Source organism: Paralichthys olivaceus, chromosome 20 (assembly GCF_024713975.1).
Source record: "Paralichthys olivaceus isolate ysfri-2021 chromosome 20, ASM2471397v2, whole genome shotgun sequence".
In the NCBI taxonomy this organism is placed as follows: Eukaryota; Metazoa; Chordata; class Actinopteri; order Pleuronectiformes; family Paralichthyidae; genus Paralichthys; species Paralichthys olivaceus.
The window spans coordinates 11,951,033-11,972,941 of NC_091112.1; the positions used below are offsets into that span (position 1 = coordinate 11,951,033).

The 21,909-nt window shown below is 43.8% G+C and overlaps 1 protein-coding gene across 5 annotated transcripts; it reads left to right on the forward strand.

Moving 5' to 3' along the window:
• Nucleotides 1-1,004: 1,004 nt before the first annotated feature.
• On the forward strand, nucleotides 1,005-21,324 carry igf2bp3 (insulin-like growth factor 2 mRNA binding protein 3). Of its 5 annotated transcripts, none has more exons than XM_069516832.1 (16): nucleotides 1,005-1,591; nucleotides 2,547-2,607; nucleotides 7,826-7,874; nucleotides 11,258-11,309; nucleotides 11,548-11,611; nucleotides 12,724-13,002; nucleotides 13,125-13,259; nucleotides 13,630-13,752; nucleotides 13,918-14,053; nucleotides 15,534-15,665; nucleotides 15,830-15,898; nucleotides 16,981-17,103; nucleotides 17,251-17,325; nucleotides 17,531-17,662; nucleotides 17,810-17,923; nucleotides 18,313-21,324. In XM_069516832.1, exons 1-16 carry the CDS (start codon nucleotides 1,417-1,419, stop codon nucleotides 18,412-18,414), a joined length of 1,821 nt encoding a protein of 606 aa, XP_069372933.1. In that variant the 5' UTR covers nucleotides 1,005-1,416; the 3' UTR covers nucleotides 18,415-21,324. The 5 variants fall into 5 exon arrangements, with proteins under 5 accessions (XP_069372933.1, XP_069372934.1, XP_069372935.1 ...); XM_069516833.1 differs by having other exon boundaries at nucleotides 16,984-17,103; XM_069516834.1 differs by lacking the exon at nucleotides 15,830-15,898.
• The last annotated feature ends 585 nt before the right edge of the window (nucleotides 21,325-21,909 follow it).

Here is a 21,909-nt window from a genome sequence, read left to right on the forward strand (position 1 = left end):
TCCTACATGGAACAGACAGAGTGGGCCACTTTCCGCGTGGGAGACCCCTCCCATGTTTGGTAGACGTAAATCCATACGGGCGGTGTAGGAGTGCAGGCTTCGCCATGTGCGCAGGGCCCACATGGCCGCCGCTTCCTGAAAGTTGGTTAAAACTAAAGTGGCGTGGCGGCTCTCATCTCGACACCCACCCCCACCTCAATCCCCTAACTGTGTTTAGTGCGATAATGGGCAAGTCGGGCCTGCTGGTGGACTTTGAGTCGTGGATCGGGGTAGGGCATGGCTCCACTCTAGTCGGAGAAGATGGACGCCGTCATGTGGACAACGGTGTACGTGTCAGTCCCGGATTGAGCAAGGGGCCAACCAGCACGGCATGGCACGGGGCCCTCTCCATGATCAACACATGCCAAATTAAAATGTGTCCCCTGTACAATTTAACAACATAGCGCAACATCATTTATGAATGGCCCCACCCCCTCCTTTTTTTTCTCCTACAGCGCACTTTACGCAGCCGTGCGCACAAACCCCAGCAATATCAGCGTCTCCCCCTTGCTGTGGGCGTGCGCGCACTCACTACCATTTTTTTTTTTACAATTCTTCAACCGACCAATGAGAGGGCAGGGTTTTGCAGAGAAAGGCACACGAATGTGATTCTAGTAAAAAATACACTGGGTTCTCACGGAATCCCTTTACGCACAGAGCTCGCCAGGTTTTTTCCCAACGCCAATCCACTCATCCCCTCCTTTCTTTTTTGCTCTCTCTCCACTCCCCTCCTGTGCTGTCCCCACCCCAGATTCCCGTGCAATTTTCCCCAATCCCAAACACTTAATTGAGCAATTGGGATTCCTCACGTGTGGGCTGATTTGTAGTTTGAACACGTGGCTCATTCAAAAAAGCCGGAATAGCAGCGGATTTTTTTTTCTCTCTCTCTCTCTCGCTCTCTCTCTCTCTCCCTCCCTCCCTCCCTCTCTCTCCCCCTTCTCTTGCTGCTTCTTCTTCTTCTTCTTATTCCAGGCTCTGGACTCAGAGGCGGGCACCAGCCTTACCGTGTGTGTGACATTCTCTGTCTCTTTGCCAAAAAAGGGGTTTTGGAGGAAGACGCGCAAAGTAGTTTCCCCTCCTTTATTTTCCCTACCCAGCCCGCCACCGTTTGGAGATTAATAATTGAGCGTTTTATTTATTTGCGCGATAGATAGAGGACGAGAGGGGCGAAGGGAGCGCACCACGCACTGTGTGAGGCTGCCAGTTTAAATCTATCTGTGGCTTGAACGGACCGGGAAGCACGCCACGGCCACTCCGTAGTAGTAAAGGCGATTTAAGGGCTACTCCAAAACAGTGCACGTCCGCGAGCGACGAGCGAACAACTACTATCTCTCCCTCGGCGTAAAAAGAAAAAGATTCTACTCCCCGACGCAGAACATGAATAAGCTATACATTGGCAACGTGAGCGCAGAAGCGAGCGAGGAGGACTTGGAAAGTATCTTCGAGCAGTGGAAGATTCCGCACAGTGGTCCGTTTCTTGTCAAAACTGGCTATGCGTTTGTGGATTGCCCTGACGAGAAGGCTGCCATGAAGGCCATCGATGTTCTTTCAGGTGAGAATTTTTTTTCGGGTTAAAAATTATCAAAAAAGTGCTACTTGGTAAGACGCACAGTGTGGTGCAATTTGTCTGACTATGGCCATTTAGTTAAGGGCCCTTATAAGAAACGCATGCAGGGTGGGGGGTGTATCCAAGCGTCTCTTTTCTCTCACACAACCTTTACTTGGCCTTTTGACACTGTACGCTCAGAGAAGGAGCTTGAGTGAATAACTATCCTCTCCATGTTCATTTTTCACACGAGGGAAAATGGTGGAGTAAACACAAAGCAGGCGTGAGGATGAGAGTAGCAGGGCTTTCCTGGTGCATGTTGTGTGTGTGTGTGTGGTGTGTATAGGATAGTAGGGCGCCCAGGCAGGCTGTGGAGTGAGCCTAGTAGAGGGGCTCTATCACACATAAGTCCATTTTGGCACGGATATAGTAGCACGGGCTCTCTGCCTCTTTTTACCCGTTTCAATTTGAACTCGCACTCTTCTGAAAGTAGCCCACAAGGCCTGCTCGAGTGGCCACAGCGAGACGCTACATTGTGGAGCCATTTCGCCCATGCTGACACACCAGGTGGTTTAATTGTGTTGATCAAATGTAGGCCAACTAAACTGGGCCCCACGACATTTGTTTTTTTCCTATTTTCTTCACTTCCTCCCCAAAGTTTATTGTGCTTACACGTGACGCGTAAAATTGCACAGAAACTCGCAGCTTTTAGGATTTGAGGTCCTGCTTGGCTCATTTGCGTCCTCGTGGGAAAATGCAACTCAATAACATATTGTGCGTAAAATATCCAACACCCTGCATGTGCCTGTGCCAAAATTTAAACAAAACACTTCGTAAAACTAGAAATAAACTCAATAAGCTTTGATTCATTTACACGAGCATGGAGTGGAGGCCTGTTTGGGGCTGAGGTCAATAAGGGATTCATTCTTTTTTTATAAATGGCTGCTTTTTGATTTTCTAGGTAAAGTTGAACTTCATGGGAAACTTCTGGAAGTTGAACACTCGGTCCCTAAACGTCAAAGGTAGGTTGATGTATAAATTAAATTTTAAAAGAGCTTGGTTCAACTCGTGGGAGCTCCACATTTTTATTTCTCCCTGTACGTTTGCCTTCTGTTTGTTCTAGATGTGTTGCTGTAAATGTGAACGTAAGTTAATAATTTAGGGGTTTGAGTATTTTCATTTTGGTTAACGGAGGTGTCTTCTTCTTTTTTTGTGTTAACCTCCCCCTCCCTGAATGCTGTGGGGGTCAAATGAAAGGGGCGTATGGTGGTGTACTCCTCCTCTCGCCATGACTTGTGGGGCTGCTCTTAAAAAACCGTCGTACGATCTGGAGTCCTGTTTTTAGTCGCCCAGCCATCATAGTGCAATTGTATTTTTTAATATACAAACAGTATCGTGTTATTAACCTCTGGGTGGTTCATAGAAACCCGGGTGTGCAGGCTGAGAAGTGCAGGCTGTGTTTGAGGCGTGCAGGCCTGCATGGTGGAGTCGTCCATTTGAGAAGCCCGTCATTCTCCCTCATGCCTGCCCTGCGCTTCCGCCCTCCTCTGCACATTGTGCTGTTGCATGAGATGGACTCTCAAACTCGCCTGGAATTGGGGGTAACGAGCCCGAGTCCCGTAAATAATAATACAATTATTATTTAGTTGTCAGAGTGTGATCCCCTGTGCCCAAACACACTCAAAGTGAATGATTCCCAGAAAGTGTTCTGTCAATATATATTTTTACGCAATCTGCGAGGGCGTAAATTCCAGGGGCACTCGTATGCGTATTTTTCTGGCTCTGGCGCAGTTTGGTGGTGATTAATCTATTTTTCGGAATTAAAAGAAAATGGCGGCTGCTTTGTAATTGGTGTATGGGCGTCTAAGTGGTACGTAAAGTACACTGTTCAATTCCTGTGAAGTTTAATTTAATAACCGCAGCCACGTCTGGAATTACGTAAGTCCAGGTATCACACGTGGCTAAAAAATAATTTATAGAGTGCTTGGATGTGAAGAGGATTTTTGTGACACATTTACGTGCATTGTTTTTTTAAATAATTATTTTCACATGAATGCCAACGAAGGCCCAGTATTGATGTAGTTTCCTGGGCAAAATGGCGGCTTGTGTAAATAAACCAGGTAAGGTTACGTGGGAATTGTGCGTCAAAATGTCTTCCTCAGTATTGACTCGTATTCACGCAGGGCTGATGACGTTGCTGTGTTCTTTAAACTACAGTGTTGGACATGGCAGCAACAGAGTCGAGTTTCAGTCTCACTTTAAAAAAAAAAGAGCCCTCCCTTTACAACATGGCAATAGTCAATGGGAACAGTATTTAGAGTATAGGCTACACACACACACTGGGGCCCCTCTTCTTGCATTCCAGCCTGCAGAGATCAGCTGGGGGCTCAGCCAGTCACCATGGCTTAACCTTTGAACCCCCCAGGAAGGGGAAGTGCTGCAGCAGCCCGGGCCCAAGGTGGGGCAGCTGCAGTTTCGCTCAGATAGGACAGCGCAGGGTGAAGTGTCGGAGATTTGACAAAATTTCGACATGCAATTACAATATTCTGCCGTACGCCCCCCTGGATATGTCATGTCGTGGGTTAAAAAGTCCACTAAAATTATCTCTGCTGCATTAGCTGGACGTCTGCTGCATCCAGTTGCGATTCCAGAAAATTTACTGTATGTCTCAACAACTTCAGGCAGCAAAGTTCATGTATCGTCCACAGATGTATTGTATTCTTTTCTTACAACAGTTAATTCATGTAAATATCTGTAAAACATTATATATGTTAAATATTGCATGCAAATATTAAAATCTGGATTTTAAACATTTTTAGACATCCACATCTTCTTGATGATGTCCTGAGCTTTTATTTATTTTATACTGAAAAAACATGTCAATTGTGCAGATATCAATCCTACATTTGTGTCTATGCTTAAGTTATCTGGCATTTTCCTCAATTGACATTAGTGTTTACAATGAAATTTAAATTTAAAATTTCAACCTAGCTTTTTACGAAATCATGCCGGATTATTGCTACAACTCAGCCTAAAAGTGTGTTAATGTATATAAGTTGAGTTTTTTCCCCCCCATTCTACTCAGTAATTAAATCCACATATAAATCATACTGCTGCACCTCAGTATGATTATGATCATAATTTTGTACATAATGACAAATCTGAAATTCTAGTGCCACAAGCTTATTGTTAAATAAATTAAACAAAATAAAAATCACCACCATCTACACATGTGCATACCTGTTGGTCTAGTGCACAGTTTGAAAGGATGTGGCATATAGTGATAGAAGGGGGTGGCCTCAAGTGTGTGTGGGGTTTTTTTTTTCTCTCACAAAAAAGCTTCTAAATTTGGACAATGGTTTAGATCGTATGAGTGTTCTGCAGAAATGGCTCCTGGCTCTTAGTGCAACAATTGTGGGTCAAGGGGTCACTGTGGGGCCCCACCTGCAAAACTGGGGATTTGGATGGAGATTTAGGGAGCCAAAGAATTATGAATGTGGCCCCTTGTTTTACTCGTCCTGCAGGCAAAGGCTCTGTAACTCCCTCCCCCCCTGCAAGGCTCAAATCAGAATGACTTTGAACTTTTTTGCTTTTTCTTTATAATGTATGTAAAAATTATTTGGTCTTTGGTGGAATTCTCTGGGGAAATTCTAAACCAGTTAATCCAAAGTGTGGAAGGTAGCCTTTTGGGTGCACAGCGTGCATATACGGCCTGTGAGGGGGGGCAGCGGAAACCAGATTGAAGTTCAGTCATTCAGAACCTCTGCATGCTGAATAGTCAAAGGCTGTGGATGGGCAGTGAGCACAGATCACGTGTGTAACAGGCCGTCCATGGTGGTGTGGCTGTCGAGCGTTTCAGTGTGGAACGATCGAAGAAATGATGAATATGAATGCAGGTGTGGTGCAGTGACAGGGTTCTTGACTTTTTGTATGGTTGTCCACGCTTGCTTACGTGTCTACACACCCACTTGTGTGCACAGCGTCCATGGTGTAGGCCCATAGGTCTCAGCTGGCCGGCAAGGGAATGGCGTGCACATACCGAGTGTTGGTCCATTTTTAAAAGTAAATAAGGAGCCTCCTCTTGGCCATCACATGATGAGCCAACCCCAGTCCCTTCTTGCTCCCCCTCCCACTTTTTAAACCCACACTACCATGTTCCTGTCAGTCCGTGTCCATGGCAACAGGGCCCCACCCCCCACGGGCCAGAGAGGGCCCTTGTTACCCTTGCCTGAAATGGGGCTAGTCCCCCCCCCAACACACTAGCACCACACCCCTCTCTCACATACTCCCCCCACCACCAATTCAAAGGCTGGGACCAGGGAATGTATACCTCCCCCACCCCACATCCTGGTTGACTTCTTCTGTGTGCTGCACAGACCTATAGGTTAATCCGACTGGAAGTGCTCGGCACATTTGCACATTCACATTTCGCATTGGCGTTCCCACCGCAATGCAGAGCACACGGAATGTGCGGGGTAGAAGGGGGCCGGATCAGCCGGGAACGGCACACTGGGCCCGGAAAAGGGCTGGAATTCCTCCTGGAAGTTATTTGGGAATTTTCTTTACAATTTAGAATGAACTAGTTTCCTAATTTCTCAGAGTAAATATGTTGACCTGCTGTTGGCTAGATCATAGTCGTAGTGGCTAAGCTGAGGAATTTACACTACTGCGGCCCTCATTGCACATGTGTTTTACTGCCTTGACAATGTTGCATGTACGCCTTTTCTTCTTGAAGTAGAGTTCCTGGTGGTAAAGAATGAGTCTAAATGCTGCATGTTGTAAAGTGCTATCTTCCACACAGCAGATTACAGAACAGCCATTAGAAGTGGAGCAGTTGGTTCAAGTCGATGAGCTGCATTTGTTAACGTCATTTAACAGCTCAGTGAAGCTTGAGGAAAAGGAACAAGAGGTGTGTGTAACGTAATTCTTAAAGTTTTTACACCCGCTGGAAAACTGTAACCAGAAGATCTAACTTGAATTGACTGCACATGCTGCATATGTATCACGTATGTGCAGAGCGAGCTTGTGTGTGTGTGTGTGTGTGTGTGTGTGTGTGTGTGTGTGTGTGTGTGTGTGTGTGTGTGTGTGTGTGTGTGTGTGTGTGTGTGTGTGTGTGTGTGTGTGTTGCCCCAGCCATGTGTACATTTTGGTCTTCTAGATTTGTGTGTTCTCCACTTTTTATTTTTTTTTTATCTCTGGTTTCTCTACATCCTCATGCTGACGGAATGTTGTAAAACTCTGACTCGTTGATTCACAAGTTCAAATGTCTGCATGACCTCCACACACAGCCTTTACACTCGTGCTGCTGCATGAAATTAAAGAAAATTCAGAATCCTCCTCGTCAAAGGATGTATTTCTGTCCTGGTTGTTTCTTGTGACTGAGAACACAGCAGCACCATTGTAGCTCCATTTGCTTTTGTTGTATAAACACGCACATTTTTAAGTCTTTTTACAAAGTGTGATGTAACTGGTGATAGAGATTCCCTTTGCTCTCTGTTTGGCACCAGCCAATCATTGACCCCTCTCTCCTCTCGTTTTGATAACAACTAGATGCTCCTGGATAAGTGTCTATTTTGGTTGAAAACAGTGGACTCGAGCATTGCAGTGGGTTAAACCTCATGATGCAATGCTACGGGGCACATGCTTGACTCGGAAGTGTGTAGACAAGATATTTGGAAGGCCTATCTTTGCTTTTATTATTTTTTTTCTCCTTCCCTTTGCTCCCTTCTTGACGCCTCTTCTCCCGCTTCACCGCCCTGCTTCTTGCCATCTCGCTTTTTGCAATCTGTGTGACACAATTCAGAATTGGGGCAAAGGGCGTGGTATGGTTTCTGGTTAATAATTTTAATGTTGATCACCCTCAACCCAATTTAGGCCCACCCAGGGGTCATTCTACATCGCCCCTCTCCCCACTTCTCCTCGTTCACTTCCTTATTTTATTTTTTTTTTTTTACACAGGTTGCCTCAGTGCACCTGCAGCCTGCTGGGTTGGGAATGGGATTAAAGCAGGAGTCATATCTGCAGCTTCTTCACCCTACTGTCCCTTTACATGTCATAAGGAACAAGGACCTGCCGTTTTGTCTTGTGCATCATTGTACCATGTGTACCCTGTGTTTTCTGCTGCTAACTGTCTCTCTCCTTCTCTCCCACCTCTGTTTGCATCTCCCTTCATCAATTTCTTCTCTCTTCCTCCTCCATCCATCCATCCCCCACCCTCTTCCTCTCTTATTCTCTCTCCAGGAGCTGTAAACTGCAGATCAGGAACATCCCGCCTCACATGCAGTGGGAGGTGAGTGCTTACAGGCTGCTAACTGCTTCCAGGGCGGGGCACCGTGGGGCAACCAGGCTCATTTAGTGGCTTCATGGAGTCACCTTCTCTCCCTTTGGGTTTTCAGTTGAACATTAGGTTGGTTATCTGTTGCAAGAAGGTAGTGGCTCAGACCAGAGAGTAGAACTGGTAAAAACAATTTGTTATTGACATGGAATTTTACACTGACAATTGCAAGATTGAGTTTTACAGTTTATTTACACAGTAGTATGGGATGGACAGGAGCTTTGGCAAGGTTATACTGAATAAAGACTCGGAAAAATGATAAGGGGCTCTCTTGATGATTTAGCCGACTTGCAAGTGAAGACATTTCACGCAAAATCACCTGATGTTTGTAGGCTTAGTCCTACATGTGATGGTTATGTATCTTCAAGTGCTTTGTTGATGTGATTCGTTTGAATCTTCAGACTGAATTGTCTTTTTTATGGCGTATTTGAGTTTGACAGCCATGTCACAGTAGAAAAGATCTTGTGGAAATAAAGGTTATAAAAAAACGGAGGTGTTGTGAAACATCCATGTGAGGAAGGGTTTGACCTGGCCAGCCCAAGTCTGTCCTTTTGTATGGTTTATGAAAGAGATTTATTTTGTTTGAGAAAGTATATTTATTTAGAACTTTGCCGGTAATAGTTTTCTTGCTGTCTCATGCGGACAGTAACTCCTGAAATTAAATAATTTGAATGTATTTCAGATGCACATGAATCTGTTTCCATGACAAAATCAGCACTTTAGCACAATCCATTAGATTGCTCCTGCAACAAAAACTCCACTTTTAAAACCTATGTCTGGGTTTTGAGACTGTTGATTCAACTGTAATGAATGTTAAGGAAATAGCAGGAAGAATGAATCAAGATATTTCTACCATTTAATTTGTAATTAAACGGCCATTGATGTCACCACAAATTCCCCATTAAAAGTTGCCATAGTTACATTCATTCTACTAATACTGTAACTGTTAACTTTCTCTATAATAAACTATGGTCCTGACCTGAATAGGTTAAGTGCCTTGAGATAATCAATCTTGTGATATAGTGCTATACAAATAAGAATTAATTGAATACAAATAAAATAAACACAGGTAATTGTGCTGTTGTGTTTATGTCTATTATGCTGTGTTCACTACCACATATACAATTTATATGGTCCCACATAAATAAGAATGGATTGTTAGTTCTGTCCAAAATGAAACGTCTACACACATCTGTTCCAAAAATGCAAAACATTTAAACCCTATGAATTATTTGACTTGATCTTGGATTAATCGTGGGACAGTATATAAGACAAAAAGATTTGCCTGCAAATTTTTTTCTCTGACAAAATCTTCAGAAAAAACATTTGAATTGATTATGTAAAACTGTCCTCGGTTGCACAAGCAGCAGTTTCACTGGACGTTCTCATAGCAGGTTTCTGCTGTGGCCATAAACAGAAAATTGACGCTGAAAGTCGGTGTGAAATCTCAAACGCAGTCCTCTTGGTTTTGTATTCCTTAAAGGGTTAATGGGCAAAAAGCATGTCATGTTAGAATGAATAATATCAAGAGGAACATGTGCTGTAACATGGTCAGATTTCAAGGCCACTGCCTGATTAGTGAAAAAATGAACATCAGTGTTGAGCAACAGTTGTGTGTGTGTGTCTCTGCATGTGATAAGCGTTAAATTAAAACTCCTGGGTCTTCACACTATTGTGCTCTGGATATGTATGTTTATCTGGATTGAAATTTTAGGAAAACTTGAAGGTTAAAATTTTTTTTTTTAAATATACATGTTGGACTTGAAATCCCTGCATAACCTGCCTGTGTAATCTCATATCAGTAACATATTTACATGATTTTTTTCCCCTTCCTCCGTCTGCAGAGGTTTAGTAGCGATGGCGTGTGCTCGTAGTGTTCACTTCCATTTTCTGGCCCATAAAGACAATGGAAGCTTTAATGAGAATTTTCTTCGTGAACTGCACTGTTGTTGAGTATTTCTAAATGTTAGTTTAACACATGGCTTTAGAATTCAGCCTGATTTCCTCACTGTGATCAAATGGCCACAGAAAGGCTCAGTGTTTTGTAATGGTGGGCTCGCTTTGCCTACGCATGTCCCTCAACTGCAGCTCCAGATCCACCCATGTTCCTCGTATGTGGCGAGCGAGCCGCTCGCTTCCTCAGAAGGTGACATGGAGGTTTCTCCCCCTCAGAACGGGGGAGGGTTAGAAGAATGGTGGAACAGAACAGAGAGGGATCTTTTGATGCAAAGGCCTTGTATATATCTTATCAGGTAGATAAGACAATGGATCTTGCTGTGTGTCGCCTCAGAGCGAGAAAATAGTGGCGAGAGTAGTGGCGTGTTCTCGAGCTGTAGTGGGTGGGTGGGCCAGAGTTGCTTCCCCTTCCCCTCCATGTGCTCCGATTCACAGAATGTGTAGCATGAACTCGTACCCCTCCCCCAGTCACTGCTTCCTGCTGGAATGTACCCCACCCTTTCCTGAATGGCCTGGATTCCCATTGGTCGGGCCCAGCAGATGGACGGGCGGCGCAGCCAGCAAACTCTTGGCTTCAGGGAACTCATACTGGTGCCTGAGCAGCCAATGATGGGGAGCGGCGATGGCAGGGAGGCGGGAGGCTGCTTGGTTGGTGGGTTGGTGGAGTGGGGGGGCAGGGACGAAGTCTTGTTGGCTAGAAAGTGGGGTTGAGCTCTTGGGGGTGTGGCCTTGGGTCTTGACTGAGCATGGTCAGAGGTTTTAGCTTAGAAACCCCCCCCCCCTCTCACCCACAGTTGATCACATCTATGAATTGAAATCCTTTGGGCTCCAGATTTGGGCAGGTGGCCAGCTCAGTGGGCCTTTATTCTGGATGCATTTAATATTTCTTATTGTTTCCCTTTTACAAGTAGGATTTCAACATTCATGGATTTAAAAAAAGAAAGGAAAAAAAAGAAAAGAAAAAAAAAGAAGTCAAACTAGCAAAGGCAACATGGCTTGATGTGACTTTTCTTTTTGGAATCACATGTATTGTGAGATGCATTTGACTGCTTGTAGGTCCACCAATTAAAATACAGACGGTTGCTTACTTCTTTTCTAAAATAGACATTTTAAAGTGCAATAAAACTCACACGGCACCTGGAGCTCCATGAAAGTGCCCTGAGGAGTCGAGTCATAATTTGAGGGAGACAGGCTTTTTATAAGAAGGCATCAAATTAATCCATGTAACTCAACGTTGAACTCCGGGGTTCAGAATTAATGGAGTGTGTCCTGGCAGGGAGCTGGGCTGGTTCCCACAGATGAACGTCTGCTCGCTAACAGGCTCTGGTCAAAGCTTTCAAAGTCTCCCAGTAATCATGGCTTTTCTTTCTCTTCCCCCTCAGGTTTTGGATGGTATGCTTGCTCAGTATGGTGCAGTCGAGAGCTGTGAACAAGGTAAATACACACTTTTGTTAATGCTTTGAGTTGCAAGGCTGCTCATAATGTATTTTCACTGCCTCACGCTAAAACACACTGGTTTCAAATTGTTGTTTTTAAAAAAAAAAAAAAAAAATTAGATTTCATAAGTACATTTGTTTTATTTGCAAAAGAAACCCACGCTGGAGAATTAAATCATGCCGTCATTGAGTGTATTTGTGAACTGACTCTGCTGTGTGTGTGTGTGCTCCAACAGTCAACACTGACACAGAGACTGCAGTCGTCAATGTTCGATACACAGCCAAGGACCAGGCCAGGCTGTGAGTGTACACACGCACGCACACACACACGCACACACATACACAAAAACAAGCATGCATGCAGCGTATTCACATCATTGACCTCCATCTCATCTGTCATGACGTCTTCCACATGGATCTGCCCAAGTTCTTCTTTCTACCCATCATTCTCTAATGGGAGCTCCATCAGCTCCCTCAGTCTAACGTTCCCATCATGCACCTGATTTCCTCCTTCCTAAAACCAGTCTAATTTAATTTGACATGCAATGATGATGGGGAGGCTGGGGAGTGTGTGTATGTTGGAGAGGGAGGGGGTTAAATTAGCCATCTGGTGCCCCCTGGTGTACATGAATCATACTACACTGTTTCGCTCTGCATGAGTGGTTGAAGAAGTCTCCGCTCATACTTGGTTGATTTCACGACAAATCATAATCCTAGAGGCCAGAAAGGCAGGCATGATGTTGAGTGTGCCAGTGTCCTGAGGTTGGAGGGAAAGGTGTCTTTTTGTCTTTTATGTCCATCACTTGAAACCACTTGACGTGAAACCATTTTAATTTGGCCTGGGAATTCAGCTTTGGTTTTAATGTGACTATTCCATGGAGACCAAAATTGACATGGTGACTTAAAACCAGCTTTTTATATAGAGTGATCAGAAAGTTTTTAACCAAGTTAACTTGTAGCTTTTTACTTAATAATAGCAGTCTTAAAGTTGTCTTGTGTTGAATCATACCCACTCACTAAAGCCGTTCTCTACTGGGCTTGGACGTTTTCCAGACTTGTCTTTCACATTAAGGATGCAGCAGCAGATTGTCTGGGTCAGCCACGTTCACAACAGTAAAATGTTCTGAAAATTCAGTGTATGGGTGGTGTCCAGTTAGAGCTCTCAGGAGCAAGGACAATGATGTAAAAATTCCTTCGGCCCTTATCACCAAAAGCTCACAGATCTCGTTGTCTTACTAAATCAGCATCTAAATCAATAGGTGTATTGTGAACCTTTTTCCTCCTGAGATATTTGTTCTATTTTTATTTTTGCGTCTGTAGTATTAGAAATGTCATCAACTTGCTCACTGTGAATTTTCTGGACACTTGAAAAGCAGCTTATAGGTTTTTTGACGTCCCTTTTTGCACCCCAGGGCAATGGAGAAGCTGAATGGATCTATGATGGAGAACTATGCCTTGAAAGTGTCCTATATCCCAGATGAAACGGCAGCGCTGGAGGGTCCTTCACCGGGGGGCAGGAGAGGCTTTAACTCACGGGGACCCCCTCGCGCAGGCTCTCCAGGTCTGGGCGCGCGGCCCAAAGTGCAGTCAGACATCCCACTGCGCATGCTGGTTCCAACGCAGTTTGTAGGCGCCATCATCGGCAAGGAGGGTGCCACTATTCGCAACATCACCAAACAGACCCACTCAAAGTAAGTACACAGAAGTCAGGAATGATACTGAGCATTGCAAGTGAGCTGTGTATAGCCTCCTCTGATTGTACCAGTTATGTGCTGCATTATAGAAATTCTAAATGATCTTCCCTTTTTTCCAGGATTGACATCCACAGGAAAGAGAACGCAGGCGCAGCAGAGAAGCCCATCACGATCCACTCCACCCCTGAGGGATGTTCGAACGCCTGCAGAACCATCATGGAAATCATGCAGAAGGAAGCCATCGACACAAAATTGTACGTTTTTGTAGAAACAACATCAGAGCCTTCGCTCAACTTGGTTCTTACAATGTTATCAGCTTATTAAACTTGTCAAATACCACTGCTACAGCCTTTCTACGAGAAAGCCTAGAACTTAATCAGATTTACAGCAAAAATGGTTTCTCTTGTGATTGTTAAGCTCTTTCTGAAAATACCCAGTAATTATATCGCTTACAATCCAGTCAAAATTAGGGTAATGTATGTAATATGATGCACATAAAAATATACTTTACTAACCAAGACACTTTACGTTGACTGTTTATACATTGAATATGAAAGAACTATAATCTACGGTGCTGATTTTCTGGTTTAAGATGAATGTTAAGTTTCTCTCTGCACTGTGCAGCACTGAGGAGATTCCACTGAAGATCCTTGCACACAACAACTTTGTAGGAAGACTAATCGGGAAGGAAGGACGCAACCTGAAAAAAATCGAGCAGGACACAGAGACCAAGATCACAATCTCACCGTAAGAGTGCATGACTGATGTCTCTTTCCAGGAATTGTAGTCCTTGCCATTCATAAAACTGGCACATGCATTTTTAATGTTGAAATACTTTCCTGCGGTTTGACAATTGATACCCTTGACACAGTTGCTGTCATGCTCCCTCACTCCTCACGTTTCTTTGTCCAGTCTCCAGGACCTGACCCTGTACAACCCAGAGCGGACCATCACAGTCAAGGGCACCATAGAAGCATGTTCAAGAGCTGAAGAGGAGGTGATGAAGAAGGTCGGGGAGTCTTATGAGAGCGACATGGCTGCTATGAATGTAAGACTCTTAGCACATAACGAGGACAAAGACAAATGCTTCAAATGGGAAGAGTGAAGCCATCTTCAAATTCTAAAGGTCTTTTCCAGTGGAAAGTTTCATTCATCGTTTCAAAAGTAAAATCAGTGACAGATTTGCATAATATCATGAAACTAGATGACCAAAAAACAACTTTAGGAAGGAAATCTGATTCCTGCATCTACATGTACAGTGGTGATGTGAAAATATTGCTTCCAGCAGCACTTTCACATCCTGAATAGCCGTCATATAAATACACACAATGAACAAAAACAATTGTTTCCCATAATCTGTTATGTGTTGTGTTAACTAGGTCTCTTACTGATTTATGTGTGAAAATGAGATGTTGGCGATTAAAATGTGGCAGTGATATTACTTGAAACTCAATGTCAGTGAGTACACTTAATCTCAGCCTTGGACATTGAGGCTGCAGTGGCTGCTTTGAATTCTGGGAATGTGAGAGCTGTTCCTGGAAAATGAAGCCTGTTTTGCTGTGTGCAATTTGTTTTTAGTAGAGGGACATGATAAATTAAGCACTTGTTTACTGTTTATACAGGAAATGTACTAGAACAAGATGCGTGAAGAATCTGGGTGGATAATCTTTAAGTTTTTTGATTTACTTTGCACATCTGGGGCTTAATATTAAACCATTGTAAATTTGTAGTGACCAGTGCATTGCCAGTTCCAAACCTGTCTGTTTGGAATGGGCTGTTTTCTTGGTCTGTGGCGATGCCGGTTGCAGCTTTCCTTTCTGAAACTGTAAAAGTGACCTGCAGTAGTTGAATTGAAGCAAGTGAGGACCTGCTGCTGGACTCGGTCAGCAGAACCCTGAACTGGACAAACAGTTGTCATCCCCATTGTTGCGAACGTGCTGTTGTGATTGGCGTCTCCTCAGTTGATGAGTCCCTGCCGCTGCTGATACAGAGCACTGGTCGCCTGTTTAATATTAATATCCAACGTGACGCATATACCAAAATATGAAGTGACAAGTGTCACACAGAGAATTCTCAAAATGGTAGATTATATAAAGTTTTGTCCAGAGTTGCCTCTTGGGTCAAACTTGTGTTTCATATCAATCTTGTGGGCAGTGTTCTCACCTCTTGCTGTTTAAAAAGCCCAGTATGTGAATAAGTTTGGTCTCTAGAGATGATCTCAGTGTTTGTAATAAGCCAGCTCCCTCTTTGCAGTATTTGACCTCTCTCCTTACCACCAACATTATCTGGTGTTACATGCTGTTCCTTTAGGATAAGAGTGTAGAAAAGGGAACTACAAAGATGTGATACTGCATCTTCAAGCTCCTACAGACTCTATATGTGTATGTTCAGAAGTTAAAAACGACCCACACTGTTGGTTTGACTTGGATATGTCCCTCTATTTCTCATGAGGTTGAAATGTAATTTTGTAAATATGATGGATCATTCGTGTGTATTGTGTTGATGAAAATGTTCTCGTTTCCCTCCAGCTCCAGTCCAACCTGATTCCAGGCTTGAATCTGAATGCTTTGGGTTTGTTCCCCAGCGGAGCACCAGGCATGGGTTCCAACATGACCAGTGTCCCACCCCCTGGAGCCCACGGTGGATGTTCATCATTTGGAGTAAGTGACAGTCTTAATGGCCCAGCACACTAGCAGTACAATCCCAGCACTGGCTGTGTTTAATCGTAAACTCACTGTTTCAACTCTTGTTTCAGGATGGTGTAACTAAAGCCAACATTAAGTCGTTAGCCACTCAGTTCCATGTTTCCTTTTTATACTTTTAGTGCAGCCCTTATGGGGGTGAGGGGCCGTTTTGGGCTTCTATGCCGCCGGCGAGCAGCCAGCCCCTTGCTGTAAGTCACCCGTCCAAAAGTGCTTTGCACAGCTTGTGGCTGCTCGTTGCGGGATCATGGGTCTTCTCCAGCTGCCCGTTGATCTTCGATTTTTGTCGGCACACCTCAAGTCTTTCGTGCAGTTAACCTGAGAGATGGGGAGACACAATCCCCTGAGGGAAACAGTAGCTTGGCAAACGAGCGGCCTGTTTGAGAAAGTGCATGTTTTTCAAACGGCGAGTGAGTAAAACATCCTTGGCACAGAGAGCCCTTCTCCAGAGTTTGGAAGCAGCCAACCCAAGTTGTTGGCGTGCCCGAGGCTGACACATTGACTGGAATATTGGGCCAAATCCAAAATCAATTGCACGCCCTGCTAACACAAGTGATTCGCTGTAGCAGCTTGCAACAAGGCATTTGAAAATAATCATCAGTAGTAGCATATTTTCTCATTGAGTGGCGAGAGCACAAGATTCATATCGAGATGCCAATGTCAACCAGATGGAATTACTAAACAGATGCATGTGGCAAACTCAAGATTGTGGCTTTTGTATGGAGTGGAATGAAAGTGGGCCGAAGCAAAATATTGTAAATTATTATCTAACACTGTTTGATGTGCGTGCTTTAAAACAAACTCCTCAGTTTTGGGAACATGCAGTGTGATATATATATATATATATTTTTTTTTTTTATCTGAAATGAGTTGGAATAAGGTGGCGTTAACAAATCCCATTGTACCTGAACGCAACCTTTACATACTGCAGGATAGATGTGTCTCCTCTGACGAACTGTAATTTTGAAGTGGAGCATGTGTGCGTACGCGTGTGTGCGTGCGTGTGCGTGTGTGTGTGTGTGTGTGTGTGTCCGTCCCCTCTGCAGCGCGTGTGTGTGTTTCATTCTGTGTGTGTGTGGCTGGAGTTGAGTAAGCACTCTGCTGTGTGTGTGTGTGTGTGTGTGTGTGTGTGTGTGTGTGTGTGTGTGTGTGTGTGTGTGTGTGTGTGTGTGTGTGTGTGTGTGTGTGTGTGTGTGTGTGTGTGTGTGTGTGTGTGTGTGTGTGAGAGAGAGATCCTTTCCTGGTCCCAGAGTACTTAAGTGTTTCTACCCAGCAGGGACACCCAGAGTCTGAGACGGTTCACCTGTTCATCCCTGCGCTTGCAGTGGGGGCCATCATCGGAAAACAGGGTCAACACATCAAACAGCTGTCACACTTTGCCGGGGCCTCAATTAAGGTTAGTGACGGACACGCCGGTGACGTCGTGAATCTTAATGGTAACGTGCGGATGGCGGCCGTCTTCCCTGTTGTCATTTGACTGATAGCAATTGGAAATGTAAGTGAAGGTTTCTGTTTTTAACACTGGCTGTCTGCCCCACCGCAGATTGCCCCTGCTGAAGGAATGGATGCCAAACTGAGGATGGTAATCATCATAGGACCGCCAGAGGCTCAGTTTAAGGTGCCGTTTCTTCACAGCTCTATCGCACATAAAATACTATTGGTAGAAATAAGAGCGTAGCCACATTGAATTTGATGGTAGCAGCTGTTGGATAAGCAGCTTTTTCAGCCTGCACAGAAAAAGGTTTTTTAACTAAGGCACATTTTCCTGGAAAATTCCTAAATGCAGCACGAGTAATCTGTACTCTGACCTGTTCCGTCTGCAGGCTCAGTGTCGCATCTTTGGCAAACTGAAGGAAGAGAATTTCTTTGGACCTAAGGAGGAGGTGAAGCTGGAGGCTCACATCAAGGTTCCCTCCTTTGCTGCTGGACGAGTCATCGGGAAAGGCGGAAAAACTGTAAGCGTTCGTTTTTCTTAAGTTAATGTAGCACAGATGGGAAGTTTGTTGCAGCAAATAAAAAAAATTTAGTTCTGGTAGTGGCACTGTGTTCTGTAAATCCTCGTTCCTAAGCTGGTTATTTCTGACTCTCTGTTGTGGCTGCAGGTGAATGACCTGCAGAACCTGACGTGTGCAGAGGTGGTGGTGCCCAGGGACCAGGCGCCTGACGAGAACGACCAGGTCATAGTCAAGATTAGCGGACACTTCTTTGCGTGCCAGGTGGGTGTTAATAGATAAAACCTACGTGTGTCAAGAAGCCTTGAATCTGATTTTGCCAGTGCCACGTGATGAGGAAACAGTTTAACAGAGTTAGGGTCATTATAGAAATGCAGTTTATGGATAAACACGGATTGGGACTAAAAGATATTAAATTTTTTTTTTTTTTTTTTTACCAACCAAGAGTGAGTTTTCTGTTCATCGTACACTGTTTACAGTCCAACTAGTTTCTTTTGTCACACAAGTCAATAAACAAACATAGAAACTGTTATTAGAAATTAGCTGGAGCATTGACCAACCATAAGGCATCACTTAAAGATGTCACGGGATCCTCTACAGACTCTTTATTATATTATGTTGTCATGTGAACATGTTCTCTTCATGTCGTCCAGCTGGCCCAGAGGAAGATTCAGGAGATTCTCGCCCAGGTGAGGAGGCAACAGCAGCCCAAGCCCGCGCCCGGAGCCCAGCCTCCATTGTCCCGCAGGAAGTGAAGGTCCGGCGGAGCTGGAGGAATGGTGACTGAATCTGCCAGAAGACTCGACAGATGGACAGATGCAGCAGAGTCTAGGAGGAGAAGACAAGGGGTCTTCATCGCTCATCTCAGGGGTTCGAAGATCACCAACCGAAACATCAACCCCTACTTGTCTTTTACTTGACGTACTTTCGAGTGTGGCTTATAAAGAGGCCGTGCGCCTCTTAACCTCCACCCCACCTCGGCTCTCTGCATCTCTGTGATGATGTACTTCTGAGGGCTCCCAACGTCGTCACCTGCCCTCACGTGTACGCACCCCTCGACCGCTCTCCTCCTCCCCCCACGGGTGTTTAAAAACAAAAAGAAAAAAATCAAACAAAAAAATTATCTTTTTTTTAATTTTACACTAGAAACACAAAGATGAAATAAGTATCCCCCTCCTATCACCTCCTTGTTGTGGTACTTCAAACCTGACAAGATGTTTTGGTTGACTTCAGATTTAGTTGACACTTTTTTTTTTTTTTGATAGCGTTTAATTGGTTGATGAAGCTTTCTCATGAGTTGTCTGTGGAAAGGAAAAAGGCATTGCTATCAAGGTCCCGGTCGGACCAACAGAGAGGTTTATTTGGGGGGAGGGTTGGCTCAGATGGGGTGGGCCATGTTTAGGGGAAAGATTCTTGTTTCAGGACAGGACCCCTGAAAGGGTGGATTATATTTGGGCGTCCTGCCCTTGTAATGATAGTGGCATTTTATAAATTCGGATGCATTTTATAGATAGACCTATATACATAGATGAATATATATTTAGAGGTGAGGGCAGCACCATGACTGACACTTAGGGAAACGGTGCTGAACTGCTGCTGCCCAGGAAAACCAATTTAATATGCATTTTACTTAACTACCTCAGGATCTAGTACCTCAGAAGAGAAAAATGATTATATATATATGAAAAATGTTCCTTTCTTTTTTTTATTTTGCTTTTGTGGTATTTTGTATACTTTATAAAGCTGATAGTCTTTGAACATTTTTATTTTTTTAAGAAAATTTAAAATTTGGTCAGCTGCCAACTGACCTTGCTTTCAACTCTGGTGCTTTAGGTGGCATTGTACATGTGTATGTGTGACTTAAGATGACCCTGTACATAAAGTCTATTTGTACATAGCAGCGCCGGAGCAAGAGTTGGTGCCCCCTCAGCTGGCGGCTGACAGGAGTATCGAGAGAAAATCGCCTCAGTTTTTCCCCTGAGGGTCCACCATCTTCTGAAGAAACTACAAAACAACTAATACATGCAAATGAATGCCAACCGTAAATAATCGCAGCAATGCCATTTAGTTTTTGGGATTGACTTTGTTATTGGTAACGGTACTTTAATTTGTCAAAGAATTTCCTTTTCGCCTTCCTATGAGGGCTGTGGAATCAGCCGAGTGTCTCCGTCATCTGTTCCGTTCAGGCCGACCGCCGCCTTCTTGACAATAACGTCTTAAAGCAAAGTCCAAGCCCGACTAGGTTTATTTTCATAGAGCAAGCTTTGTCAGTTCGGAGTGGCCCTTGTAGCCAGGCCATCGAGTCAATGTTAACGTCGTTCACTGCATGGTGAGGGTAGGGGGAGTCACACTGATAGACGCAATCTTTTTTCTTTTTTGCGCTTTAGGAAAATAAATGATTTAAAACAAAAAATGACATTTCTCTGTAACCCACAAATGTAACGTGATGTTTAGATTTGTTGTTCACACAGGGAGAGAGAGAAGCCGCAGAAGGCACACGAATACTGAGTGAACCCTGACCAGGGGTAAGAATAGAAGAAAGGAATCCAAAACGATTTATTTCATTTGTCTCTTCATGCCGAATGTAAATATATTGATTGTGGTTAAAAAAGTGCTTGAGTGTATCCATGCTTCCACAGTAGAACGCCGTCTACCTCAGCTGAGGGGGTGGGGGGTTTGTTGTGGCACTAGGCGCCCCACCCTGCCCCCACTGAGCGCCAGCGCGCACTGATACCTCAGTCCCCTCCCACCCCCCCCTCCCTTAACACTTCCTTTTGACATGGGCGCGCCATCCTAACACCGCTCTTAAACTGAGGGGCACAAGTGATACTTAAAATAATCCCCCGACCACCTCCTGACTCCCTGCCTCCTTCCTGCCAAACCGCCCCCCCTCCCTCCTCCTCTGCAGTTTGTTTTTGATCTACCTCTTTAGACACATATTTGAATTAGAGGCATTCTTCTATTTGTTAGGATTTAGCGCCCACTCCTCCTTTACGCCTCCCCATGCTTCCCAGATATGAACGAAAACTTAAACTGAAATCATGTACTCCCTCTTTAGAATTGAGAGAATGATTGAAAGTGATCAAAAAATATTTTTTCTTTTTGACAGTTTTATATATACTCTATACTTTTTTTGTCGCTTAATTGAACTCCTCAAATGATTATTTCTTTCCGCTTTCTATTTTTGGTGGTGTGGCTTACATGCATTTGAATTTTTGCTTGGGTTTTTTTTTGTGAAAAGGTCAAATCACGTGTTTGATTTTGCATTCAATAGTTAAAAATTAGAAAATAACATTTTTTTTTTCTTCAAATAAGGGCCTGCCTTTTTGTTTCTGATTTGTAAGACTTCAAAAATAGAAACAAGTCCTGTCTTTATTTTCTCCCTTTTGTCTTTCACAGTTGCTACACTCACTCGTTGATTTGGTAGCTGTTTTCTTCTGTTAGCATTTCTTGGCTGTGTTATGTGAAACATCCTCTTCAGTATGGGACAGATTTGAGGGACTGGGTCTCTGCGGTTTTTTTTTTTTTTTTTTGAGAAAGTTGATGGAACTTCAGCATGATATTTCCCTCCTCCCCCTCTCTGCAACCATGCTTGTGCCCCTTCACCTCCACCTCACACACAGCTCCACTTGTCAAATGCCTCTGAATAAAAAAAGAAAATTAAATGGTAGTCGTCCTTTATGTTTTTGATGTGTGTTTTCAATATATAGAATACAGTTCTTACTGCATTTTGATGCAGGTGACCTTTTTAATGCAAAGTTTTGGTCACAGGCTTATTTAAAATTGTACATACACTGACAGTTTGTATATAAATACTTTACTTGACCAGCAAATATTAGTAACGTTGGTAACACTTTATATTGTGAGACATGGGATCTTTTATTGCAAAAAAATATATATTTGAATTTCAGGGAATGGTAGATTCTTAATGGCACAAACCAGGAAGATGCTGTACTTGTTAGAAATACATTAGGAAGCATAAATCACTGCCAGGTTGAGGTAGACCTGTGTGGGGATGAGTTTTACCTGAGGAAGATTTTGTTTCTTTTAAGTTTAATTTTTTCCTGTGCAGGTAAATGAGGCAGTTGGAAAAACCACCATGTTTATTCATATGAATTAAAGCAGGAGGAAGGACAAGTAGCATCAACCCTTGAGTGGGTGTAAATTTAAAACGATGCTGTTGATTTTGAGAAATAGTGGTTCTTGTTAATCCTGCTGAAAAGTACCTCAAGAATGATTTTTTTGTGGAT

Coding starts and splice junctions, on each gene's coding strand:
- igf2bp3 (XM_069516832.1), top strand. CDS start 1,417: ATGAATAAGCTATACATTGGCAACGTGAGCGCAGAAGCGAGCGAGGAG. Junction 11,612..12,723: donor GCCAAGGACCAGGCCAGGCT/GTGAGTGTACAC, acceptor TTTGCACCCCAG/GGCAATGGAGAAGCTGAATG. Junction 17,924..18,312: donor GACACTTCTTTGCGTGCCAG/GTGGGTGTTAAT, acceptor CATGTCGTCCAG/CTGGCCCAGAGGAAGATTCA.